The sequence below is a fragment of the Rhinatrema bivittatum genome, chromosome 7 (assembly GCF_901001135.1).
Source record: "Rhinatrema bivittatum chromosome 7, aRhiBiv1.1, whole genome shotgun sequence".
NCBI classification, from domain to species: Eukaryota; Metazoa; Chordata; class Amphibia; order Gymnophiona; family Rhinatrematidae; genus Rhinatrema; species Rhinatrema bivittatum.
Genome location: NC_042621.1, coordinates 105,215,840 through 105,243,730, shown reverse-complemented (window position 1 = coordinate 105,243,730; position 27,891 = coordinate 105,215,840). Strand labels below are relative to the sequence as shown.

At 46.4% G+C, this 27,891-nt stretch overlaps 1 protein-coding gene across 2 annotated transcripts in view; it reads left to right on the top strand.

Moving 5' to 3' along the window:
• LOC115095338 (SNF-related serine/threonine-protein kinase-like) overlaps positions 1–27,891 on the top strand; it is a 90,428-nt gene that overhangs the window by 10,451 nt on the left and 52,086 nt on the right. The window contains exons 1-2 of one of the 2 annotated variants that reach the window (XM_029608870.1): positions 10,365–10,524; positions 11,830–12,460. In XM_029608870.1, coding sequence (XP_029464730.1) covers positions 11,872–12,460 — 589 coding nt within the window. In that variant the 5' untranslated portion in view covers positions 10,365–10,524; positions 11,830–11,871. Of the gene's footprint in view, positions 1–10,364; positions 10,525–11,829; positions 12,461–27,891 lie in introns of those variants that run through there. The other variant, XM_029608868.1, reaches the window with a different exon arrangement.

The following is a 27,891-nucleotide window of genomic DNA, read 5'->3' as shown; positions in this document are numbered from 1 at the left end:
CATATTGAAGGGTCAGACAAAGTAGTCACTTCCTTATCTTCCTGCTAGAACAGTCCTTACTCATGGGATTTCCCCCTCTACAGCTGTTGGAGACAGAGGGCACACCTTTTTCCGTTGTGACATTATGACCAGCTGCAAGGGAGGGGTGGGGGTGGCCTTAGTAGTTGCCAGTAGTCTCTGTCTCCAGCAATTGCAGATTGGTGAGAACATGTCTCTAGCCAGCTCCCAGGGCCCTAGTTAGTCATTAGCCTGGGTGAGCCTACTGGCTCCTGGGGCAATGGTCTCTAGGGACTGCTCTACCCAGTAATAGCCTGCTCCTAGAAAGAAAGAAAAGAAATTATTTTTTCTTTAATTTTCTGGTAGAGCTTTTCTTGGGCTTACTCCCTAAGGGTCTGATTGAGCAGCCCTGGAAGGGGGTTCCCATTTCTTGGAATCAGGGAACCGGGGTCAGTAGCAGGGGATCAGGAGCTGGACTTCTTTGCCCTCCCCCTCCACCTTTTTCTCTTGCCTTGCTCTCTCCTTTGTGCTTTGCCAGCAGCATTAAATTAAAAAGAAAATAACTAACGAGGAGGAACCTCAGAGCAGAATGAAAGCAGGAGCCTTACTGCAGCATTCGAACTCCAAGGCAAGGCGCTGGGACCTGGAGATGATGAATAACGTTTTTCCCTGCAGTGAGTGGTGAACTAGGCCTGAGACTGCAGGAAGTGTAGTATGCATGTTCACTTCAGAGGTCCCATTGCAGCTTCCTTTTTGCAGCTGGCCCCTCCCATGGCATGTAATTTTGCCGCTTAGCAAGAAAATGAGGAAATGACATGAACAGAAGCCTCAGGTACACGACCTGTGGCACTAGGCAGCTCCCCATGGTAGCTGGCTCCCTCTGCTCCATGTGATAGGAACATGGAGCAGGCATTGCAGGAGGTTATAGCCATTAATTCCCCTGTCCCAGGAGGAACAGGAAGAATTAGCAGGGTACAGGTGCAGCCTCTGCAGCAATTTCAGGGTTGAGCACTTCAGATTTGGAAAACCACATCCCGCATGCATTCAGGCTCTCGGATCCCCTTCAGACATCATTGGTAGGGAAGCAGGACATGAAGTCTTGGCAGACCCAGACTCACAGGATCTGCAAGGGGGACCCCTCTCAGGCCAATAGGGGCATTTTCCTCTGAATTTGTACTCCTTATGGCCTTTTGCGCAAGCCAGGAATGGCACCACTACTGCCCTAGTTGGTTCTTCTCATGCTTCTGAAGATATGGATCCACCCTTAAGTGGCACAGGGAAGCCATGAAGATCCTAGGCGTCTCTGTCCTCACTGTTGCACAGGAGTCCTTGGAGGGCTCAATATCTGGGGAAGACTCTGAGCACTCTATCCATTAGACTATCCAGAGGAAGAGGAATGTACCTAGGGGAATGTACCTGCGAATAAGAGGAGTCCTCAATATTGAGGCTATTTCGTAGAGAAGAACGCTCTTCATTGATTACTAATGTGATTTCCTCTCTCAAGATTTCTGGCTCTAAGGGAGAAGGGGATCTGATTCTACAGGGAATCTGGAAGCCCCCCAAAGCCTTCCCTTTACACCCAGCTCTGAGACTTATAAAATCTACCTCCTGCCTCTAAAGGATAGAAATGCTCTACTCAGGATCCCTAGGGTAGACACTTTGGTTTCAGCAATTACCCACAAAATGACTATTTGAGTTGAAGACAGGATAGCCTTAAAGGATCCCCAGGATAGAAAAACCGAGGCAAGCCTTTTCTAATAATGCCATGTCCCTGCAAGCCTCTATTTGTGGCGGCTATGTAGCATGGGCAGTAGTGCGTTGGGTGCAACATCTCCCAGAATCTGAGGATAGAGCTGGGTACGGCTTTTGTAATGGATACCATGTATGACTTTATTAAAATGTAAACCCGAGCGGTGGCATCAGGCATGGCAGCCAGGAGGCTGGTGTAGCTCTGAAATTGGGAAGCAGATGCTGTGTCTTGAAAACTGCCCTTTGAAGAAGGCCTGCTTTTTGTGAAGGAGCTAGAAAAGCTAGTTAAGAACGTAGGAGAATCCAAGCCGCAAAGGCTCCCCAAATATAAGCCTCTGTTAGGCATGGAAGGCCCAAGACGCCAACGCTTCAGAGAATACTGAAAATTAAAAACAAGCAAATATACACCTCAGCAAGCCACTAAGGCCAAATCCCATTCCTTTCAAGGGGCAAGAAAAGCCAAGGGTGACTCCTCCACAGCTATAGGCTCAGGCTACCTGCCCCAATGATATTCAGAGGGTCCCTTCCTTGATAGTTCTGGTAGGTAGACACCTACAGCAATTCTATACGGAATGGACCCACATTACATCAGACCAGTGGTTTCTAGACATAATTCAAAGAGGGTACTCTCTAGAATTAGCAAACCCAGTCCCCCAAGCCTTTATTGCCTTTCCTTGTTTTTCTTCAGCCAAGAGAGAAGCAGCAATGGCCACATTGACAAAACTGCAAGATCTCCAAGCTGTGGTTCCACTTCCAGCAGTGGGTCAGGGGCGGAGTACAGACTCAATCTACTTTATGGTTCTCAAAAAGGATGACTCCTTGTGTCCTGTTTTAGACCTCAAAGGGTCAACAAGTGTCTCAGGATCAGGCCGGTGGAAGCACTAGGTGGCTGTCTAGGGTGCCACCGTCTGGAGCGATGACTGCATGACTTCTCCTTCTTCCCACCCATGTGGCCCGGAAGAGAAAGCGGTGGGTCCACACAGCTGGAAGAAGAAGAGGCCATACAGGAAAAAGAACAGTGCATTCCCTGGGTTTTTGCAAAAAGAAGCAGCATCGGTCCCAGGTTTGCGTGGCGTTCGAGCACAGGAGGAACAGATACAGTGACCCTTCTCCTCAATAGAAAACAGAGCAACATCAGCGCCCGTGACCTCAAGTAAGAGGGTGCTAAAAGAGGAGGCTGCCGCTGGACTTGTACTTCTACTGGGGAGGGGGGAGAAAGTGAATGAGTGAGAGCATGTGTGTGCCTATGCTTGCGACAGCATGTCTGTGTGAGAGCATGTCTGTGTGTATCTGTGAGAGCATGACTGTCAGTGACAGCATGTCTGTGTATCTGTGAGAGCATGTTTGTGTGTCTGAGTGCATGTCTGTGTGAAAGAGCATATCTGTGTGTGTGTATATGTGAGTGCGTGTGTGTGTGAGAGAATATGTCTGTGTGTATATGTGAGAGTATGTCTGTATGTGTGAAAGAGCATGTCTGTATGTGTGTTGCTGTGTCTGAGAGAACATATCTGTGTCCGTGTGTGTGAGACCATGTTCTATGATTGAGCATGTGTGTATATATGAGAGAGCGAGAGTGTGAGGATCAGCCTCTCACCTCTCCCCTGCTAATCCACGACAATCTCAGGGCAACTGGAAATGAAATATCTCAGATATGAACAGCCGGGGATTTTTTTATCCTTTTGAAGTTTTAAGTATTGGATGGTGTTTGAAATATTTTATTGGTCTTTGGAAAATGTATATGAGTTTAAAATTATTAGATGTTATTCTGTTTGTCAGCTGATGATTTATATTTCCTGATTTTATTGTTTGATGTTTTCTGAGGAATTGTAATATTTCTGTTTTTCCATCATTGCACTGCATAATAGTCTGGCCTATTGTGGTTAACTGTTCAGTTTTTGTCTGCATGTTTTTATTAATACTTTATGGTTACTTTATTCTGCATTTTTGTAAGGATCTGTTTGTATTTTGCATATGTGACTGAGTTGCCGTATTCTGCTAGTGTGGAGGTTCTGTGTAGGGACTTATAACAGTTTGGCTTTTTCTGTTTTCCTAATAGTCGGTGTATTGGCTTTTTAGGGCCTGGTGTAATAATTGCAGTTTTGCCTTTTCATAAGTAGGGTTGTTAGTGTTTGAGTGCTGGCAGTTATTATCTCTGATATGGGAGATGTACTATATTGAAATTGTAACTCAGTGTACTTGTGGCTTTCTGAGAGCTAAGTCCATACCCAGCACACATTACAATTGACCTAATACCAATTCCAAGGGTCTTTTTTTCATTTTTGCAGGGTTTTATAGCACTGCATGTAAATATAATATAAATAAATATATATAAGTGATATTTGTACCTTAGAAGACTGTAGTTAAATGTTCTTGTTCATGTAAAATTTATTATTATAAATGCATCATTTTTAATTGTGTGTGGCAAGGGTGTGACGTGGAGGGGGGGGGGGGGGGTGCAGGCTGTAGCGACCCTGCTCAGGATACCCCACTGTCGCATGGAGACACTTCACTCAGTCATTATGGTGGTAAAATGGGAGGATTCCTAGCACCCTTCAGTTTAGTGAAGGATAATTTTTCATATCCCAATACAAGATTCCAATCAAAATCTGCTGCGCTTCGGTGTACTGGATAAACATTTTCCATTTTAGGCCCCGCGTTTTAGTCTGGCGACTGCCCCAAGAACCTTCAACAAGGTGATGGTTGTGGTGGCTGGGGCACTAAGTAAATGGGGCATATTGGCCCACCCTTACCTAGACAACTGGCTTATCAGAGCCACGTCCTACCAGGAAAGCCAACTAGCCTCAAGTACGGTGCTATGGACCATGGAGCAACTATGCAAAAAGCAGTTTACATCCTACTTAATCCCTGGAATTCTTGGGAGCCATTTTTAATACAGTAGGGGGACAAAAGAGGATGGCCAAATTAATACCCCATGTAGAAACTTTCTGGTCTCAAAAAGCACCTTAATCCCATGGGCTAGTGCTCATATGCATCCATTGTGGCATTCCCTCCTGTCGCGGTGGTCTTCAGCGTTCCTAGACTACAAGTCTCACCTTCTCTTACCCCTGTCAATGAGGAAGACCTTAAGATGGTGGATGGAACCCTTTGATCTGTTGAAAGGCATGGACCTAGAACCTTCTCTCTTGATCACTATAACCACAGATGCCAGCACGAGTGGCTGGGGAGCCCATTGCCAGGGCCAACTGGCACAAGGGCAATGGTCAAGGAAATAATCGACATAGTCAGTAGACAGGTTAGAAACAAGAGCTGTCAGCTGAGCCCTGTGCTCTTTCCTGCCTCTGATAAAAGGGAGGCCAGACAGAATTTTATCAGACAATGCCACTGCAGTAGCATTTGTGAACAAGCAAGTGGGCTCATGCAGCCAGATGCTAGCGGCCGATGCAAGCATGTTATGCAGGTGGGCCAAAGGAAATCTGCACCTTCTATCTGCTTCCCACATTGTGGGAATTGAGAATGTGCAGATTGACTTCCTCAACAGAAATAGACTAGATCCTGGAGAGTGGGCATTTCATATAATAGGAAAACAACTGGCATTGGACTTGATGGCAATCCAAGCAATTACCAAGACAGCTTCTTCAGCCAGTGCAAGGAATCAGGCTGTAGTGGAATAGATGCCCTGATAAGACCTTGGTCAACATACATCCTCCTGTTTGTATTTCCACCCTGGCCTCTGAGAGGAAGAACTCTGGACAGAATAGAAGACCATCTGTCCTTGTAAATTCTGATAGTTCTGGATTGACTCAGGAGGCCCTGGTATGCGGACTTGTTGAGACATCTGGCTGGAACCCAGGTTTGTCTTCCCAGGGAGTACAGAGCCCAATCCTGATGGAAGACCATTCTCCATTTTGTCTTAAGGCTTGGCCTTTAAAAGGGCACACCTGCATAGGAAAGGCTGTTCCCCCCCCCCCCCCCATGTCATTGAAACTATGCTGAAAGCACAAAAACGTCTACTTCCCTAGCTTATATCAACATCTGGCACCTGTTTGAGGATTTCCATCAAATCTGTATGATCTTCCCCTGGAAAGCAGACATTGCCTGCATCTGGGATTTTATCCAGAAAGGACTAGACAAAGGGTTATCTCTTAGTTCTTTGAAGATACAGGTAGGAGCCATATTCTGCTACAGAGGGCCAATCAATGGGGTTGCAGGGATTAAGCATATTAGGCCCCCTTTTAGACCAGTGGTCCTATAATGGGAGCTTTATTTGGTCCTGAGGGCCCTAGCAGGACCCCCTTTCAAATCAATAAGACGAACATCTCTAAAGGATCTCTCTTCAGCCTTTTTGGTGGCTGTCTGCATAGACATATCTCAGAAAAACAGGGGACCCTTACTTTGTTTTTACACCAGACTCCGTCACCTTCCAGCTGAGCCCTATATATATATAGTTCAAAGATACACACGGAGAGTGAATTAGGGGATATCTCTGTCTCTCCAGTGCATTCTTAATTTTTGTTTTTAATTACCTCAGATATGTGTAAAGTAGTTGTCTCCTTGCTCTGACAGAAGATTACTGGCAGCTGCCTAAAGCCACACCTTCCTTATAGCTGGATATAATGTCACAAGGGAAGAAGGTGTGCCCTCTATCTCTGGCAGCTGTGGAGGGGAAATCCCACAATTAAGGACTGGTCTAGCAGGACTCAAGGAAAGGAAATTACCAGGGAAGATCAAATTTCAACTTAATGCAAACCAACAACGAAAGTTTGAAAGTCTAAATTTCAGTTGCTCAAAAAGCTAAAATGGAGTGCTCTCACCTATCATCGTCTCCATAATATTTCTTGAGGCGTAAAGTGAATACAGTAGAAATGAAGATCTTATTGGGGTGTGTGGGGCATGATGCGAGGTGAGTGACCCTCCAACTTCCCAACTCAGCCCAGCCATTGCAGTGATAGCCCTCACCTGGGGAGCCATAAAATATGATTCTTGCCAGCTACGATGTACCCTAAATTCAGACACTGGGTGCCAGCCCTGTGCAGAGACTCCCTCTCCTTAAGGCTTACAGCTGCTGCTTCTGCAGCATCCCCAGCTGGCCCATGGAGCAGAAGACCTGATTTGGGAATTGAGCCCAGATTCTCATCATGATAGGCACCAGACTGACCCCCCCCCCCTCCCACCCGTCTCCTTTCTAATGCCCGGAGCTGTATAGAAATGCTTGGACAAACCCTAAAACTCCTGGAAAGTAATCAGGTGTTTTGCAGTGATAATATCCAGGTCGCTGTGCAAGGGAGACACAACTAAAGCAGCACCTTGACTTGAATGAGTAACACAAGTCCTGCAAATGCAACAGGCAAGGGAGGTCCCTCTCCCTGATTTACAGTCTAATTTTGGGAATGGAGAGATGGAGGACATGCAGAAGATTGGATTCTTGCAGGAGCAGTAGGAGGGAAGACCGCGGTCAGCAGGAAAGATAGGGAGAAGAGTGTCTCAGTGAGGGGTGGAGAGGGGAGGGGGGGAGGGCGTTGATTGAGCCAATGGAGAAGGGGAGATCTGATGTATTGTTCATTGAAAAACTTCTGCTCCCCCCCCCTTTTTCCCTCCCCTCCTTAATGTAAATAGAGCATTAGGTTCTTAAGTGAGAATTATTTCAGGCTGAAGCTGTGTGCGCAGTTTGGTCATTTTATAATTTATGGCTTTGGGAAAGGGGGAGAAGGAAGATGGGGGGAGAGAGAGAAGGAGGTGGGCTTCTGCCTGCGTTCTGCTCTCGGCTCCTCTTTCTCCGCATCTCAGCTGCGCTGATCTTTGAAACCAAGGCCTAAAACATAAACATGGATTAAGCCACTCCCAGGCCATCTGCTTTTAGTGGATCCTGGCCTGACTCTCAGCTGCCAAAATACCAGGAAACAGAGGAATGTAAATAGAAGAGACGGATTCAGCGATCTGCCTTCCTTTAACTCTTAGTAAGGACTGGGAATGTAGCAACAGCTTTGAAAGCCTGTGCTGAGCCCTGGCCTCACCTGAGATTCTTTAGGAATCTCACACACACTTCCACTTTCCTGAAAACATCCCTTCTTTTCCTGTACACTTTAACTTCTTAAGCTGTGTAAATTGAGTGGCAAGAGGACAGCGTGGTCACTGTTCCCACACACAGTAGCACTGCTGTACAAAGGATTAGAGGCTAGAGGTAGGTCAGGCTGTTCACCTTTCTGCCTGGCTGCTGGCGTTTCACCAGTGGTTTATAAGTAGAGTTCTAGGTTTTCTGTTGTGTTTGGTTTTAAAGTTCCAGGATTTCTAGTATTTGTTGTTGGGGCTTCAGTAGAACATATTTTGCTCTTATATGCCTAGTGGTTAGAGCAGTGGGCTACGAACCAGGAGACCAGGGTTCAAGTCCCACTGTCGCTCCTTGTGACCTTGGGCAAGTCACTTTACCCTCCATTGCCTCAGGTCCAAACTTAGATTGTAAGCCTTCTGGGGATAGAGAAATACCTACAGTACCTGAATGTAAACCGGTGTGATGTCTCAGATCTAATGTCGGTATATAAAAATAATAAATAAATAAATAATGCAGCAACAGCCAAGGGCAGATCTCTCTCTAATGCTGCCACGTCCTCATGAATCAACCGGGACCCCTTCAGCTCTCTAGCTCGCTCCCTTTCTGCAGCTTCCTCCTCAAAGCTCCCCTCTTCTCTTATACCTGGGAATGTTAATCCTAGCTTGATCTGTCAGGTGAAGCAATGCATCGTGTATCACTGGGTCTTTTGTGTATCCTGTAAGTCAGTACTTCTCAACCTTTTTCTCAGTGTGACACATCTGACGGACAGCACTCACACGTGGGACACGCTGCTCATTACAATCCACGGTGGAAGTACAAAGTAAAGGCCAGATATTATTTTTATTGTTAAGAATGACACAAGGGAAAAATAAATACTCTGAATAGAAATTGCATAAATAGTAAATCTCCCTTACCAAAACAGCACCAATTTCCAGCACTCAAACAGTAACCACCTTACCTAAGAAAAGGCAACACTGAAAATATTACACCAGGCCTTAAAACTCCAGTACTACTCCTATTAGGAAAACAGAACAAACCAGGCTGCTATAGAGCCCTACACAGAAACTACACGCCAGCACCTCACCTGAATCACATGTTCTGACCCTCACCTAACCAAGAATAAAGAGACTATAAAGCATAAATAGAAACATGCAGACAAAAACTGAACTGGAAACCACCACAAGCCAGAGAGACTGTATGCAGTGCAACAAAGGAAAAAGATAAATATCACCAGTCCTCATAAAACAAATCAAGAAATATAAAATCAACTGCAGTACATCTAGGATTACCCAGAGTCTGCTTGTATCTTTTGCCCATAAGGGGGAACCTAGAGTTTTTGCCTGGCTCTCATTACACTGGCCTGCGAGGATGGGGGCAGAAAGGCATTACGCATCTGGGTCATCTGCTGGATGCTGAGGGCAACACGTTGAAAGAAATATATGGGCTGATGGGTGTACACTTATTTGGCTTTTTGCAAATTCGGCACTATATTCATTCCCTGGCACCCACCACCAAGCAACCTTCTCATTTTCTAGCCCTGGATACTTTCTTTCAACTTGAAGGTTGGCGACACCCCTCCTTATCGGCATACACACACACACACTCATTCACTTCTCTCCCTCTTCCATTCACACATGCACTGTCATTGTCTCTTCTCACCTCGATTCTCATAGCCTCAGGAGCCTCCTCTTTCCCCAGGCCTGCGGGACATGTGCTCCACTTCCTCCTCCAGTATTGTCGGCCCGCTCTGCCCTTGTTTTATTTTCCGGCACAAGGCCCGACACTGTTGCTCCTCCTCCTGCGTCTTCAGTTTCCCGCGGAGGAGGGCGACGCTCCTGCTCGTCTTTCTTGCCACACGGCATCGGGCTTCAAGTTTTCTTTCTGGGGGCACGGGTGCTGATGCTCCTCTTTCTTTGAGTGCGCGCTGCTTCAGGCCCTTTCTCTTCCGGCCTTCTGCAGCAGGGCATCCAGAGTTTTCAGGTATTGGCCCAGAGACCCTGCAATTTGTTCAGAATTCCGGAGTCTCCAGGTCAAATCTGGAGAGTTCCCAGGTATGAGCGCGAGGCAGACACCACAGTGGCGTTCTGAGAGGGGCATTTTCTTTTTTGCCGCCTCAAAATTCTGCCACCTGAAGCGACTGCCTCATTCTGCCTCATTCTAGAACCACCCCTGCTCTCTCTCTTACTTATACACACAGGCTCTTAATCATACATACACATGATCTCTCACACATACACATACAGGCTCTCAATCACTCACTTACATACACGCTATCTCTCTCTCTCTCTCTCACACACACACACACACACACACACACACACACACACGATCTCAAACACATACGCTTGCTCACTCACTCTCTCTCTCTCTCTCCCCAGCGAACTAGCGGCAGCAGCAGCCTCCTCCACTTCCATCCCTCATGGCCTCGAGAAAGGAGTCCCATCGGCTACGGGGGCTGATGTTGCTCCTCTTTTGCTCTGGGCCACGCTGCTCTTCTTCGGGCCGATGCTGCCTGCGCTAGCATGGTCTCTTCTTCCCGCGCACATGGGGGTCCGGGAAGAAGAGACCATGCTGGTGCCGTCGACTCCCGCTCTCCTGCCCTGTGCCGCCTGGACCTTCAGCATTTTAAGCCCGGGTGGAGGAAGAGTTCTTATTTTGCTGGGGCAGGGGGAGCAGCTGGGCCAGCGGGGGACCTGGAAGTGTGGCCACACAGCTGCATGTGCTTGGCGACGCACTGGTGAGCTGCGACACACCGATTGAGAACCGCTGCTGTAAGTGACTGTGTTGTAATCTGCGATACATTTGGATAAGATGTTTACTGTCTGTAAAACTGCATTTCATGTGTCAAATTTAAGAGAAGCTTAGTCACATAATCAGAATGGTGCATGTGAGATAAAAGAAATCCTTGAAAGAAGTTATTGGGGCTATGGTAGGATTATATATCAGTTTAGGAGGTCCATATATATGTTTATAGAAAGGACTATTGAAAAGAGATTAGAGCCAGTAGGTAGAGGTTAAATGGATCAAGGAGTAAAGAAACATATTTTTACAAACATGTATTAAGACTCTGGAACAGTCTTCGATCAGATCTAACTAGACCACAGAGATATTTAAAAATCAATTTGACATTCTTAGCTACTAATGTTATCAGTAGATACGGTGACCTACATAGGCTGAAATGGACAGCGTATTTGGATAAGATGGTGGGAGGAAGGCTGAATGTGATGGACAAACTCCTTTCTTCAATTTAAACACAATGGGACCCAAAACACTTCCTGCATGAAATACCCCATGGGATTTTTGAGGGCTATTGCAATGATGCGCTCTGTCTGCATGGAGCTCAATGTGGGATGCCAAGTGAAAGCACGACAAGCCAAGGGATGCACCTTTCAAAAGGCTGGCACTCTATTTTGTAGATTTTCAGTAGTGTAGAGATGACAAATTGGCTGTTGCCAACAGGCAGTACTGCCTGCTGTGCTATTTATGTATAACATTTATAAATCACTTTCCAGGTTTTACAGTAAAATCTTCCAAAGCGATGTACAACAGAGTTTAAAATAAAACACAAAATAAAAACAAAATAACAATGCATAAAATACCATTACAGAAAAACCCTCTAGAGACAAAGCATACATTCCTACTGCTGGCTCTAGATTAGAACAATCATAACTTATAACATGGAAATCATCAGCCGGGTCTTCAATTTATGGTGAAACTGCACTAAATTATTCTCTTCCCTGATGGACAAAGGAAGTTTGGGCATAGTCATAAAGAATGATCTGTTTTGCATTAACATGCCAAAAAACTCTTATTGGTGCAAGTTGAAGCTGATGGCATAATTTCAAAATTGAAACTCTTCCTGTTTAAATTGTTTTTTCTGGTTTGTTTTACATGGATCTTTGCAATTGATTATGCAACACACCTGTTGGATTATGCTATCATAGTCATACCTGTAGTTGCCGACCAGCTTTTGAGCCTCCAGCAATGGATGCTAACAATGGGGGAAAAAAGACATCATAAACATTTAACAACTAATGCTGACCCTTGATTTTCTTTTCTCTGTTTGCTCTTTCCAGCCTCCCAAATGAACACATACCTGTGACGGGCTCTCACGAGACATGGCGGGCACCAGAAGTTCTTATGAAGGGAAAATTGCTGGCCTGTATGACCTGGAGCGTACACTGGGCAAGGGCCACTTTGCTGTGGTCAAGCTGGCACGCCACGTTTTCACCGGGGAAAAGGTTGCTGTCAAGGTCATTGACAAAACCAAGCTGGACCAGGCAGCGGCAGGTCACCTGCTGCAGGAGGTGCGCTGCATGAAGCTGGTGCAGCACCCCAATGTGGTTCGTCTGTATGAAGTCATCGACACGCAGACCAAGCTGTACCTCATCTTGGAGCTGGGTGATGGGGGAGACATGTTTGACCACATCATGAAGCATGATGGCGGCCTGTCTGAGGCCCAGGCCAAGCATTACTTTGCCCAGATTGTCCATGCCATCTCCTATTGCCATAAGTTGCATGTGGTTCACCGGGACCTGAAGCCTGAGAATGTGGTCTTCTTTCGGGAACAGGGTGTGGTCAAACTGACAGACTTTGGCTTCAGTAATCGCTTTCAGCCGGGCACTATGCTGACTACAAGCTGCGGCTCTCTGGCGTACTCTGCACCTGAGATTCTCCTAGGGGACGAGTACGATGCCCCTGCTGTTGGTAAGGCAACACTATTTCTGCTCCCCCCCCCCCCCCCCCCAGTCCTTCCCCATCCATGGTGGGCAAGAAGGCAACTGCTTTTGTTCATTCCATCTTTCCCACTTCCCTTCATGTTCTTTGTAAGGGTAATCCAACAGTAATATCCTTCATAAATCTACAGTACATGTGCACACATGCATTTCTATAAGGGATGTGTGTTGGTATATTGATTAAAGGATTTTGAGGATATAATTTGTTTTAAAGATAACATTTGGAGGTTCATTTTGCTCTAGGTATAGTCCTGATTCGTTGTTTTCTGTGTTAAGATTGCTTACACACTTTGAAAATAATATTATATGGCCATCAACTGAGGAAAACTGGTAACCTAATTATGTTCTGTTGTCACCACTGGTCAATGGATTTCTGTGTCTCTGATGTTTGCTCATCATATGGCTACCTATTGGAAAAAAACTGATTGTCAAATAAAGTTTGTCAACAAGCCCCATACCATAAAGGACAGGCTGAGCCATTCCTGGTTTTACCTCATTTCCTTTATGGGCTTGCAGTCTTGCCTTTTGAAAAGAAATTAGAGCTAGAAATCTATAGATGTCGTGAGGCCCAGCCTGTTTTATGACACTGAGTTTGTTGCAACCCTGTTGTTCATCCCCTACTGACACTTTTCTGCCAAACTGCCAGGAACAGATCAATCAATCAGTTCCTCAGAATGACATCATCTGTCTCATCCTGATGACATCACTGGCTTTTTTATGCATCGATTTTCATACATCGTATTGTGATGTCATCAGTCAGTTTAGAGTCTGAGGGCATAATACAGTAATTTTATTTTCAGCACAGTCTGTTTCCTCTAAGGATCATAGCTCACTTCTGACTTATTTCTTTCCGGCCTGGAAGTTTCATCCTGCTCCTGTGGCTGTCCAGCTCAATCAGAACCAGTCTTGGTTGGGCTATAGCACCATGAGCTTTCATTTCTAACTACGTGTATTTCCCTCCCCCGCCCTTATTTTTTATCTCCCTCCCAACTCACATCAGCCAGTGCATCGACACTCCTTGGTCAGGGCCATAAGCTGCAGTTCCCTTAGGAGCTACTGAAAGATGACCAAGAGTTTTCCCCCTTCCCTGGGGCTATGAATGCTGCCTTTGCAGCATCCCCGTCTGGCTCAGGATTGAAACGTAGGTCTTTCATGTGTCAGAATGCATCCCTTTTCATTGGGCCAGCTGACTTCTGACTCATTTTAATTTGGTGATGTCACAGCAGAATATTCTGTTGTCTATACTATTACAGTCAATTGTTGAGTAACACCTGTGGTTACCATGCTACCTGCTTGTCAGATAGGGCTGTGCAGATACAGATACTCTCAGACTTACACTGCCGCACTTGCATTTAGTGTGCTGTTGCTGGAATGCATGGGGAGAGGCAGAAGGCGTGATAATACAGGTTTAGTCATGTATTTGAGGCCTGCACGTGTTATTGGCACAGACACTCAGAATCAGAGCACAGAGAGCTGCTGCATCACAGGAGACCAAGACAGATACAGTGTCTGTGTCCACCAGCAATGTGCACTTTACATGATAGCTGAGTACATAATGCACACGCATGCACACATATCCCATTTATAGACAACCTCCTACAAAAAATGGAGCTGCCTTTCTTTTAATTTTAAATACTGTTGTACCTGTGGATGCTCTGTAACATACTTACATTAGAATAGATATCTGGCTGTTGTTTGTTATCTAACTAGATAAGCAAATGAGTCTGATGTAACTGTCAATCAGTAAATTATACAATAACTCATACCTATCACTGGTCCTCTTGCTCCGTATGCCTAGCTGCTGTGTTGTTCATGCTCAAGAGCAGTAACCATCATAGTGCAGCTTTGGCCTGGAGTTGCTGACAAGGTAGTGGCAAAAGACAGCAGTAGGTATAGAAGAAGGGGATAACTCAACTATCACAGTATAAGGGGGATGGTAGTGCTTCTTTGTAGCTCAGTGGTATTATCACTGCCTTAGTTTGAATCCTATTATGATTTCTGATTAAAGGCAGGTTGTTTTATTGTGTTGACAAGTTTGTTTATTTTTTCATTTTACTGTTCTGTTTTTATTGTTTTATGTTCTTAATTTATGAATATTTCATTTGTAAATCCCCTGGTATTTAGGCAATTAAGAAATCCACAATAAAGATAAAATAGTTGCCTCTCCCAAAGGGGTTTCCTTTTCCTCCTGCTAGACCAGTCTCTGCACTTGGGATTTCCTTACTCCTCAGCTGCTGGAAATAGAGGGCCGGATTTTAAATGCCCTGCGCGCGTAAATCCAGCCGGATTTATGCGCGCAGGGCCCTCGCGCACCGGCGTGCCTATTTTGCATAGGCCGCCGGCGCGCGCAAGTCCCGGGGCTTCGTAAAAGGGGCGGGAGGGGGCATGTCCGGGGGCATGTCCGGGGCGTGTCCAGGGGTTTGGGGCGGGACTGGGGGCGTGGTGCTGGCCCGGGGGCATGGTCGAGGCCTCCGGACCAGGTCCCAGGTCGGGTGATGGCGCGCGCAGATTTACATCTGCTTTCAGCAGGCGTAAATCTGCCAACAAAAGGTAGGGGGGGTTTAGATAGGGCCAGCGGGGTGGGTTAGATAGGGGAAGGGAGGTGAAGGTGCGGGGGGGTGGAAAGAAAGTTCCCTCCGAGGCCGCTCCGATTTCGGAGCGGCCTTGGAGGGAACAGGCAGCGCGCGCCGGGCTCGGCGCGCGCAGGTTGCACAAATGTGCACCCCTTTGCATGCGCCGACCCCGGATTTTATAAGATACGCGCAGCTAAGCGTCTGGTGCGCGAACAAAAGTACGCGCTTGCGCAAATTTATAAAATTTGCCTCAGAGGGCACACCACTTTCATGACCTTATTGACAGCTATAAGATGGGAGTGGCCATAGGCCCTTGCCAGTAGTCTCTTTCTTCTGCAGCTGCAACAAGCTTAGATGGACTTTACAAACCTCCCAGAGGCAGGGTACGGCCCCAGAGCTATCCTAGCACCTGGAGCACCAGTCTCTCGGGGCTGATTTCTCCACTGGAGCTGCCTCCCAGGAAGAGCCCTGGTAGTAAGCAACCTAGAAATGGATCCCATCCTCCCAAGGAAGCTATGAATCCCTCCTAGTGGGGACCCCACTCTTTTGGGAATAGGGGATTCTAAAACACCTGGCCTTTAAAATAAAAGAAAAAAAAAGGGAACTTGAGGTTTCTGTCTTTCTCTCTCTAGTCGGAGGACAATTAAGGTAAAATTGTTCTTCCCTGATAATTTTCGTTCCTTGAGTCCTGCTGGACCAGTCCCTGGGAATACAGGGACCACAAGCAGAGCCGCCCAAGGTAATTTGGATCTCTTTCTCTTCCTCTTTTCTATATTTTCATTGTTCTCCCCTGAGAGGGGTCCTTGTCTAGTTGCTTTGACAGCAGGCTACTGGCAAGAGCCTATGGCCAGTCTCCTCTCATAGCCGAGAATGAGGTCATGAAAGGGGTGTGCCCTCTGTCTCCGGCATCTGAGGAGCAGGGAATTCCCAGGTGTAAGGCCTGGTCTGGCAGGACTCAAGGGACGAAAATGATCAGATAAGAACAATTTTGCCATAAATGGGGTAGAAGCAGTCTAGAGAAGAGCTTCTAAAAATGGTACGGAGTCTGCATTATAAGCTCAGTAGGGTAAGATTAAGGACCTAAATATAGGGCTTAACTTGTGGGAGAACCACCAGGAATGTAATTCCAGGACTTCTTTTCAGGCTTAAGAGGCAGCGCAGCAGGGGGTGTTCTGCTCCAGCCCCTCCCCTCCAGGCAGCTTGCAGGGAAGAGAAGGGGAGGGAGTGAACTTGGAGCACCCAGGAAATAGAACAGCCACTCTATTCCCCAGTGCCAGGATGAGACGTTTTTCTGTGATGGAGCCTAAGCTCTGGAACTCTTTGCTGGAGAATCTGTGCACAATTGATGATTTTGTGGGGTTTTTTTTTTTTTTACATAACATTTAAAAACTTACTCCAGGTTAAAAACCTGTTTAAATAAGTGCATTCTCATTGATGGCTGGCATGATACAAGGATCATTGAAGATGTTTATGTTTTTATCGTTTGTTTTTAATTATCTGTTGCATGTTATGATTGATTTGATATTTTTATGATGTTGTAACTTGCCTAGCATGATTGTTTCGCAGTAAGTGGGCTATAAGTAGTATTAAATAAATAAATAAGGGGAAGAGGTGATACTGAAGCAGACACTGCAGAGAAAAGAGGGAGGCAAAAGGGTTTGAATTAGCACAAGTTTGAAACTTGTTAGCAGTTGTGCCAATTGCCAAGGCTTCAGCCTTGGCTTTCATGAACGGCACTGCCGCTCACAATGTTCAGATTTTGTGCTAATTCAGCCCCCTTTTTTTTTTTGTGTCCATTAACGAGGGCTTAATTTCTGCCACGTTTTTCCTGCGACTTAAGATATTGGAGCAGAACCGGCAGTGTAAAGAAGTTCTAGCTCCCTTGAGAAAACAGAGCAGAGCCAGTAGGGCATGAATTATTCCCCCCGCCCTTGGAGGAAGCAGAGAGTGTTGGAGCTACTTACCCTAAGGCAAGTGTGGCCACACAACTTTGATTCAGGTGTGTACATGTGTGTGTGTGAGAGTGTGCTCACACCTGGTCCCTTGCACAGGTCATACCTTGCCCTGGCCTCGCCCATCTCACCCCCCCTCCCCACCCCTCCGGTCCACTTCGTTTTTTGTCTACAAGTTAAGCCCTGCCTAAATATGCATATCCTAGAGGGACATGTCAGAGACATTCAGATACCTCAAAGTGATGAATAACAAGATAGCAAGATGTTTTGGTGGAGCACAAGACGTAGATAAGGGGCCATGATATGAAACTGGAGTGCGGAATAGTCACAGAAGTCACCTAAGGGAATATTTGTTCGCAGAAAAGGTGGAGCAGGCATGGAACAGCCTCCCCAGTGGAGGTAATAAAAAAAAAAAAAAAAAAAAAAAAGTATTGCAATTCAATAAACCATGGGATAAGCCCAGAGGGTTCTTATCGGTGGGGAAGCAAGAATAAAGCTAGGGGTGAGGTAGAGTGTGGGGTATTGCAGACTAAAAGGTGCAATTATTATCTGCTGTCACATTGTATATTTCTGTCTTTTTTTTTTTTTTTTATGACCAGCTGGTATTCTGATATTCAGTTTATTTTGGGCATAACTCCTGATCCCAAGGTGAGGCTCTCTTCCATGCAGGCGTTATTAATATCATCTCATTAAGGCTTTATAAGTATTTACATAAAACATTAAAGTGTCTGGTGCTGGGCCTCAGGACCATTGCATGTCCCTAATGTCGGATAGAAAGCTCCTTCTCCAGCGATCAAGCACAGTGTGTGGCCTGGCTTCCTGCGCAAGGATAATCCCTAGTCCTAAAGCCCCCTTCACGCTTGGATTTTTAGATTTAATTACTTTCCAGATCCAAGCCCAAAGCCAGCCACGGCTGCATACAGCGGGATTTCCTGTGCTCCCTTGATGCTTCCCCTCCCCGCGGATCTCCATTAATGATAGTGCCAGAAGGGTGCGGTGCCGCCCAGCCCTGCTGCTGCTCTCCAGAGCTTATTACGTCACCGAGGAACGCGGCCGGGATAGAGCATGTGCGGCTGCTGACGCTGTAATTATGATGAGATGCAGGCTGACTCGGAGACGTGAACATTTTTTGTCCTGATTTTGTTTTGATTCCAAATAACTTGGGAGCGTTAATAGGAGAAAGTGGTGGGTGGAGCAAACACGCAAAACTGCCTGGCTCAGGGCTTTGCAAATAGGTCTGCCTCCCTTCTGCCTTGCAGCACACCCCCCCCCCCCCCCCGCTATGCCAATATGGGGCGCCATATGCAGCTTCTCCTAATGCCCCTTCCTGCTGTTTCCACTGACAAAATGCACCTTTCCTCCCTGCAGCCCTGGTGGGTCCCAGTGGTGTTTTCTACTTAGGAGTGAGCCAGCAGCAAGGCCATTCTTCGGCGGGGCAACTCGAGGCACCCACCTTGAGCCCCGCGCTCCACTGCAAGTAGAGCCGACAGCGAGGTTCCCTGTAAGATGGCGCAGGCATAGCCGTGCAGCAGATCCCCCCCAGGCGCAGGGTTGCTGTCGTACCCTTCTGCTTCTTCCAAAACGTGGGGAACTGTGAACAGAAGTCTTGCCACCCGCCCCAGATCGGCCGGAGGTCCTGACCCAGAAGGAGAGGGATGAGCCGTGCTGGAGACCTGGAGCTAGTGCTGGTAGGAGGGAGGCTTTAGGTGCATTTGCAGGGAGGAGGCAGGGTGAGAGAAAGAGGAGGGAGGGTTGACGTCGCTAGGTGTGGGAGTGGGGTTGGCAAGGGAGAGAAGGGTGGGAGGCAGATGCTGGGCACTGAGTGGAAAGCTGCCGGGTGGGGAGAGGAGAAGAGGATGGTAGAGGGCAGGAGAGAGAGAGAAGGGGACGCTGGGCAGGGATGGCGAGAGAAAAGGGTGATCATGGGCCGGGGGAGACAAAAAAAAAAAAAAGGGGATGGTCTGCTGGAGGAAGTAGTGTGGCGATTCCCCCACACCGCACGACTTGCAAGCTGCTCTGCACGGCTAAGATGTACATCTACACCCCCAAAAAAACCCCCCCAAGAATCACAGGGAGCATTGGACAGCAACCCTTCTATCTGGGCATGAAGGTCCCCCAACCCCAGCCCCAGCCCTGATGTGATCCCCCTTCTGCCCAGCAGCCGGAGTTGGAGAGCAGCACGTCTTGCCTGTGGCCGCTGTCCCCCTCTGCTGGCTCTGATCTGGACCATGCGGTGTCCCAGAGCCTCGCGGGTCTCATCTATGCTCTGTGCGGTTACAACTTCAGATGAAAGCCAGCGGAGCAGGAGGCAGCACCGGGCAGGAAGTCTTGCTCTCCTGCCAGCGGGGGGGTGGTCTCTCTTGCTGCTGTTGCCACCCGGTGTGTTGGTCACAGAGCTGCAAACATCCTTCCTGCTGCTCCTCCTTGTATGCAGGCCACCTGCAGTACTCAACACTTGCACGGCTTGCACTTTCTGTATGCGCTTCTCCTGCATCGCAAGATCACCATACAGGAAGTGCTAGCACCGCCAGTATTGAGCATGGTGAGGCCGGCAGCACACAAGGAGCAATCGGAGAACAAGCTTCTGTTTCTGCTGCTGATCGCACGGGCCACTGCATTTTTCCTTTGCCAGTGGGATGGGATCCACCACCGGCCACACGAGCCCCTGTATTCTTCCACCGCCAGTGGATGAGGTCCATTGGGGGCTACATAGGCTCTCGCTGCTCCCTTTGCTGGGCCTCCTTCCAGATTCTCAGCCTCCGCCCTCCCGGGAGTACCACCCAGTGCAATTGCACGGTTTGCAAACCCAGTAGTGCCAGGCTTGGCCCAGGGATAAGCATTGGCTTTTCCCAACTCTACCCGGTTAATAACGGTTTATGGCCTTTTTTTCCAGGAACTTGTCCAAACCTTTTTAAACTCAGCTACACTACCTGCCTTTACCTCATCCTTGGGCAATGAATTCCAGAACTTAATTGTGCATTGAGTGAAAAAGTATTATTTCTGATTCCTTTTAAATGTGCTACTTGGTAACTTCTTGGAGTGTTCCCTAGTCTTTATGAAACCATTAACAACTGATTCACATTTATCCATTCCACTCAACTCATTATTTTGTAGACCTCCATCATATCCCCCCTCAGCCGTCTCTTTTCCAAGTTGAACAGCCCTAACCTCTTTAGCCTTTCCTCATTAAAGAACCATTCCATTCCCTTTATCATAGTTTTCCAAGGATTTATTTTAATAACTCTTTATTTATAGACACAAAATATGAATAAAAACCACAGAAAAGATATGGTACATATACAAGTAGATAGATGATACATTTTCAAAAATAGTCATCCAAAATTACAAGATGATAGTAGAAGAAAATATTCAAATGTAATGAAATAATAAACATTTCAGTGAATCATATGTGTAAGCTTCTCCAATAAGAAAACCAAACAGAGGCAGGTGAACCACACCAATAATTATGAAAACAACAAGAGTGGTTCACAAAAAGCAAATTGTTAATAAAATAAAATAATATTAAAAAATGTGTGAAAAATATTACAAATGTAATATCAGTAATAGCATACTTGCAATAATAAACATAAAATTAGCACAATGATGGATCCAATATCCCTGACATGGCCGTGTTTCAACAAAATGTCTGCTTCAGGGGTGATTCTATATTTGTTCTTCCATATTCCCTCCTAGCTATGAGGAGAAGAGGCTGACCCACTGGACCATAAACAAGCTTAAAATTCACAAACCAGCTGTAAAAATTCCAAGGGACCCTAAGAGGCCCCAGAAATAGTAAAACTGAATATTCTGCCTTATTTATTTGCAAACAGAATTCACAGCTCACAGTGGACAGGTCTGCAGCACTGCACCATAGAATGAATCAGTATTGAATCAGGTTTTCAGGATATCCCCAATGAATATGCATGAGATAGATTTGCATGAACTGCCCCATTGTATGCAGATGTTTGGCCTGTTTGTGGCTTTAGAGAACCAGTGTTGGTCATTTCTGCCGTATGGCATCATATGCTTGTGATTTCTTATGAAGGGAAAAAAGACATCTTTTCCATAATGGCGCTATCAGCTACCACCACTTCTCAGTGAGCAAGCAGCGGAACAGATTTCCAATAATAGGCTATAGTGAGAAATGCAGTGCGTAACAGGTGAGTGAGGAGAATTTTAGAAGACGTAGGTTATATTGAAGCATCCCACTTAGGCCTGGATTCATCATTTCTCTATAAATATAGTGGAATGATGAGCCGCGACCAAAAAAAAACAAAGGGGGGGGGGGTGCGATCATGAGCAGGCAGCCGCATCGCGGCGGTGCGTTTTCGCCCGCTGTGGTTGCAGCAGCGCTGCACACTGTCGCCTCCGTAGCACCAAATGAAATAGCTGTAGCTATTTCCGGCACTAATGCGGGCGATAATGAGCGATACATTCTCGCCCGCAGCGCTGCAGGCCCCTAGTTTCCCTAAACTCCGCCCAAACACCTCCCCTTTCCCTAACGTAAATGTTCACATCGCGATGTGGTGGTTATCGTGGGCGTTATCGCGTGCAATAACGACCCCAACGCTCGCGATAACGGCCCATCGCAGTTTGATGAATGAACCCTGTTACTAAGCAAGCAGAGGGAAGCTGTTAATTCAGTTGGAGTTGCCAATAATTAACTGCACCTCATCTTGTATCTTCCCCCCCCAAATTCTGAAACTGTCCCACAGTCCCAGCACTCATGAAAATAAGAGGCAGATACAGCCCCTCCAACATAATGGACTCGATTCACTAAATCTGGCAAAGGTTAGGGGATATCTATGTGTTCTGTGTAACAGACAAAAAAGATAGTTCTCTGGATTTGTTACAGCGACACAATTTAAGGGTATTACTCCATATTTTTGTCCAATCATCCTCATCAAGAGTTGAGGATAAATCAGTGTTCCATTTCTCTATTAATGCAGGACTCATCTCTAAGACTTGTTTTTTTTACCACCCTACAGATTTAAATATAAACGAGAAATCATCTTATCACGATATCCAAAGGTGTTTGGTTTTTTTTTTTGTTCATTTGTCTTCGTGAATCAATTTTCTGGCAGTGCTCCAGCAGCAAGAGGCAGCCCTGGCTAATACGCAGCTACAGGATGCCATGCATGATGTGTGTGACAAAGGCAGATGGCTGGTCTTCCCGCCCTGCCAATTCCTTTCTCCTGCCACCTTTGTCTGCCCCAGATCCCACCTGTCCCTCTCACTAACCCTAACCTTCCTTCCTCTCGTCTTTCTCTTCTCTTTTCCCTTATTCCTGCTTTCCCCATTTTTCCAACTGGTCTGAGCCGGGATTGACTTCAGTGTTAAGATACTGTGTTTGTACTGATTTCCTGAATGGCATAGAAGTGAATGCAAATAAACAGAACAGTGTAGGATTAGCCTAAAGTCCCACAGGTGATGTGGTTGCATCTCAGACCTAAGGTGTGAATGAGGGAAAATTGTATAGGTATGCCAGAGTGTAAGATGTGACACTAAAATGGACTCCCTGACATTGTGGCTGGAGGGTAAGGTGATTGTGGCTGTGCCTGTAGTGGAATAAATAAATAAAAAAATTGATTTGATTTGTAACCCGCCTTTCAACTTCATAGCGGATTATCCGAGAAAGAAAGAGAAGACATGTCTGTGACTGCTTGAAGAATGAAGCTGAGGGAAATGTAGGATCTTGTTATGCAAAGACTGTAATAATTAGGAGTGTATCCTTGGTTATATGGAAGAGGGAGTGTATGTAGTGACAGGAAATGCCTTGGATTTTGTTATCATCTTGAAGTATAATATTTGAAAAGCCAGTGCTTTTGTATTTTTGGACTATGCCCAATCATGATTCTGTGCATTGGATGGTTATGTGTAATGGTAAGTTGAGTGATTTTGATTGTCATAGGTAAGATGGTGTGTATGTTATGTTTTTATGGTATTTTATTGTATGTATTTGTTTTTTGTTTTATTGTTATTGTTTTTATTTGTAACTCACCTACAGTGTCATAGCATGAAGCAGGAGAAAGGTTTGATAAACAAACTCCCCAAACAGTGTCCGTGAGCTGGGACTTTGCATACTGCTTCATGTGAATAGGACACCCGTGAGCCTGGGCTCTGTGTCCGTGCTCATTGTTGGAAGGCAGTGCTGCCCGCTGGTCTTGTTTCCTTTGATAGTTCTCAAAATTGCTTATCTACTGCTGCCTACATATCCCAGGGCTCGCTTCAGGATGAGCCTCACGCCTAGGAAACTATGATCAGAAGGGACAGTTACAGAGCACAGGGAACTGTGACTGTTGCATTTATTCAGTGCATTCGTGTTCGTAACCTTATTACTAAATCATCCCTCCTCCCCTCCCGATCCTTAAATCAGCAGCCTCACTAATCCATATGCACACAGGATTCTTTATTCAGTGGATAAAAAAAACAGATCTCTCTATCCCCTGCAACCCCCTTTCTGCTGTCTCTGGGATTGGTCCATTTTTGCCACTCTGGACCCTCTCCTGCCTGTTATTTGGATACAACCCACCCCCTCCTACTCTCCCACCCTCCCCCCTTCTATGTACACTCTTGTTATGTGGTCTGTGCCCTCTCTGGCGGTTGGGTCATTTAGACCGAGCTGTTCTCTTGTATTGTCTGATATAAAAGTATAATTTATAGATAATGGGGCCGATGCATTATTTGTGCGCAGAAAACGAACGCTCAGTGTTGCGCGCCCGTTTTCCTAACACGCACCCAGCCACCTCTCCTGGGCACGCGATGCCGAGGAGGCGCTAGGGATGCACACATTTTCCCCAGCGCTTTCTTTTTTGCCTGACCCCCAACTTAAAAATTGTCTCGCGTGCCCAGGAGAGGTAGCTGGGCGTGTGTTAGGAAAACGGGCTCTCAACACTGAGCACCCCGTTTTCTGCACGCAAATATTACATCGGCCCCAATGTTGCTAGTGGCATTTCTTACTGTAAAGCTGCTAAAGGATCTAACCATGAGAAGCATGAGAAGTGAAATAAGATCATTGACCTCTCTGTGCTCACGCGTGTACAGTGCTGTGAATGTGAATGATGTTATACTAACAATAAATGTAATGGTTTTTCATTTGGGTCTCATCAGGGAACCTTATAAGCAGCCTCTGGATTTTTTTTCCTGTTTCCTGAAGAGCTACTTGTGGTACTGCTCTGCCTGGAAAACAAGTGTCTTAGGGAAGAACAGTTACTGGATCCCACCCCTCCTTCTCAGTGAGGGCTCATTCAGCCTCGACCAGCCTGAGCATGGGGAACTGAACCCATTTTAGTAGTACAATGTACCTGTTGGGCTGCCCCCCTCCCCCCTTGCCTCTCTGTCCCTCCAGCTGTGACATGAGGAATGTAATTCTGCATGTCTTGGCACAATAAGAACATAAGAACATAAGAACTTGCCATGCTGGTTCAGACCAAAGGTCCATCAAGCCCAGCATCCTGTTTCCAACAGTGGCCAATCCAGGCCACAAGAACCTGGCAATTACCCAAACACTAAGAAGATCCCATGCTACTGATGCAATTAATAGCAGTAGATATTCCCAAAAGGGTAGATTTTAAATACTTGCGCGATCGCGTACTTTTGTTCGCGCACCAGGCGCGAACAAAAGTACGCTGGATTTTATAAGATACGCGCATCTTATAAAATCCAGGGTCGGCACGCACAAGGGGGTGCACATTTGTGCAACCTGCGCGCGCTGCCTGTTCCCTCCGAGGCCGCTCCAATTTCGGAGCGGCCTCGGAGGGAACTTTCCTTCTCCCTTCCCCTACCTAACTCACCCCCCCAGCCCTATCTAACCCCCCCCTACCTTTGTTGGCAAAGTTGCGCCTGCTTTCAGAAGGCGTAACTTTGCGCGCGTCGCCGGCAGCCCCGCTCCGTCCTCCGGTCCTGGGGGCTGGTCTGAAGGCCGGCGCCACGCCCCCGGGCCCGCCCCCAAAACGCCACGGCACGCCCCTGAAATGCCGCGTTGTTTCGGGAACGCCCCGGACACGCCCCCTCCCACCCCTTTTCGAAAGCCCCAGGACTTACGCGCGTCCCGGGGCTTTACGCGCGCCGGCGGCCTATGCAAAATAGGTGCGCCGGCGCGCGCAGGCCTTTTAAAATCCGCCCCTAAGTAAACTTGATTAATAGCCGTTAATGGACTTCTCCTTCAAGAACTTATCCAAACCTTTTTTGAACCCAGCTACACTAACTGCACTAACCACATCCTCTGGCAACAAATTCCAGAGCTTTATTGTGCGTTGAGTGAAAAAGAATTTTCTCCGATTAGTCTTAAATGTGCTACTTGCTAACTTTATGGAATGCCCCCTAGTCTTTCTATTATTCAAAAGTGTAAATAACCGATTCACGTTTACTCGTTCAAGACCTCTCATGATCTTAAAGACCTCTATCATATCCCTCCTCAGCCGTCTCTTCTCCAAGCTGAATAGCCCTAACCTCTTTAGTCTTTCCTCATAGGGGAGCTGTTCCATCCCCTTTATCATTTTGGTAGCCCTTCTCTGTACCTTTTCCATCGCAATTATATCTTTTTTGAGATGTGGCGACCAGAATTGTACACAGTATTCAAGGTGCGGTCTCACCATGGAGTGATTATAGAGGCATTAATGAAGGAGTCTGAACGCTTCAACCTGACAAAGGACTTCATGTACCAGAATTCCTTATGACATTTTCCATTCTATTAACCATTTCCTTCCTAATAATTCCTAACATTCTGTTTGCTTTTTTGACTGCCACAGCACACTGAGCCGATGATTTTAAAGTATTATCCATTATGATGCCTAGATCTTTTTCCTGGGTGGTAGCTCCTAATATGGAACCTAACATCGTGTAACTACAGCAAGGGTTATTTTTCCCTTATTTATATGCAACACCTTGCACTTGTCCACATTAAATTTCATCTGCCATTTGGGTGCCCAATCTTCCAGTCTCGCAAGGTCCTCCTGTAATGTATCACAGTCTGCTTGTGATTTAACTACTCTGAATAATTTTGTATCATCCGTAAATTTGATAACCTCACTCGTCGTATTCCTTTCCAGATCATTTATATATATATATTGAAAAGAACCTGTCCAAGTACAGATCCCTGAGGCACTCCACTGTTTACCCTTTTCCACTGAGAAAATTGACCATTTAATCCTACTCTGGACAACAAATCCCAGAATGCACTGAGACAAAAGTTAACAAGGCTGAGTTGATGACTTTCAGGATGGCCCTGCTGTGACATCACACAGTATTACTTGATGACAATGGCTGGGGATTCTCAAAGCTTGCATTGGCTTCAGGCTGTAAAGTAGAAATATAGCTCCAATATTTTTTAAAGTAAGTTATAAGAAAGAAAACAATTCTTTTTTTTTTTTAAATACTTACTTATGTTACAATTTGTAGTGTTTCCCCAGGATCTTAGTACTTCCACTTTTAAGCATGACCCTGGAGTCGCATTTAAAAGGACTGAGTTGGAGCGGGGGCAGTCTGTGTCCTTGAAGGTTCTTGGTAAAGTGTTTTCAGCACCTGGGGTTTAATTATTAATGCTCAAATATGGTGATGAATTGCTAATTTCTTTTCAAGTAGCTCTGACCAGCGCTTCTCCACTTGGTGAGATGCACTCTGTTTACATAAAGTAATTTAACATGGAGCCAGCATAGCCCTGTCCAGATGTTGTTGGGATCCCCAGAAGAGAGTCTGCAGTTTCCGTCAAGCGCTGGCTTGCAAGCTGGACTGATAGCTTAGGTGGCAAGTGCTATGCACTGCCATGCAGAAGGTCCCGGGTTAGATCCCTAACAGGCCGATACAGTACAGCACACTCTGAAGGAGTGCACTGTTAACCCGCATTTGGATGTGCGTTTTGGACGCGCTAGCTTTACCCCTTATTCAGTAAGGGGTAATAGCGCGTCCAAAACGCGCGTCCAACCCCCTGAACCTAATAGCGCCTGCAACATGCAAATGCATGTTGATGGCGCTATTAGGTATTCCTGCATGATACAGAAAGTAAAATGTGCAGCCAAGCCGCACATTTTACTTTCAGAAATTAGCGCCGACCCAAAGGTAGGCGCTAATTTCTCCGGGCACTGGGAAAGTGCACAGAAAAGCAGTAAAAACAGCTTTTCTGTGCACCCTCCAACTTAATATCATGACTTCTTTGTGGCATCCACCTTTTTGTTGTTTCCTCACAGGATCAGAAAGGAGCATGGCCCCCAGCTGAGGGACTGTGACTGGACTAGATAAGAAGGAAGGGGAGGAACAAGGGGGAGTTATAAAATAGAGGGAAAATTTGGGGTAGTTGCAAATGGTCATGGCACCAGGATCCCAGCTCTGGTTCTGACTGAGCTAGAAGTACAAAGGAGCAGGAGAAAACTGCCAGACTGGAAAAAAAAATGCCTTGTGGAGTTCCTGAACCTATGGTATTTCTTTTTTTTTTTTTTTTCTTTCTAATTTTATGGCTACAGTTGTTTTCCTTTATGAAGGTTAAAGGGACACCGTTCTCCCTCAGCAAGCATGTTGAACTGTCCACGTTATGAAGCAATTAAAGAGCTTTAAAAATGCATCGATATTTCTGGAGTCTCCTATTAAGGCAAGAAATCCAATGTTCAGGCCGGGCTGAGAGCAAGGAGGACAGGAGCTGTGCCAGCTCCCTAAGAATCGGTTTTGACCCCGATCAGTCATGCGTTACTGCAGCTTCCTTCCTACCTGACCGCCCAGAGCTGTGTGTGTGTGTGTGTGTGTGCTGTGCTCTGTCGCTTAGGCCTGCGAGCATTGCTGCCCTGTGCACGCTGCTAAAACGCCAGCTCTTTCTGTGGGCAGCGCCATGTACAGCGATGTTGTTTCCGTTGGGCGTTTTTTTTTTTTTTTCCTGTATATGGGGGCCA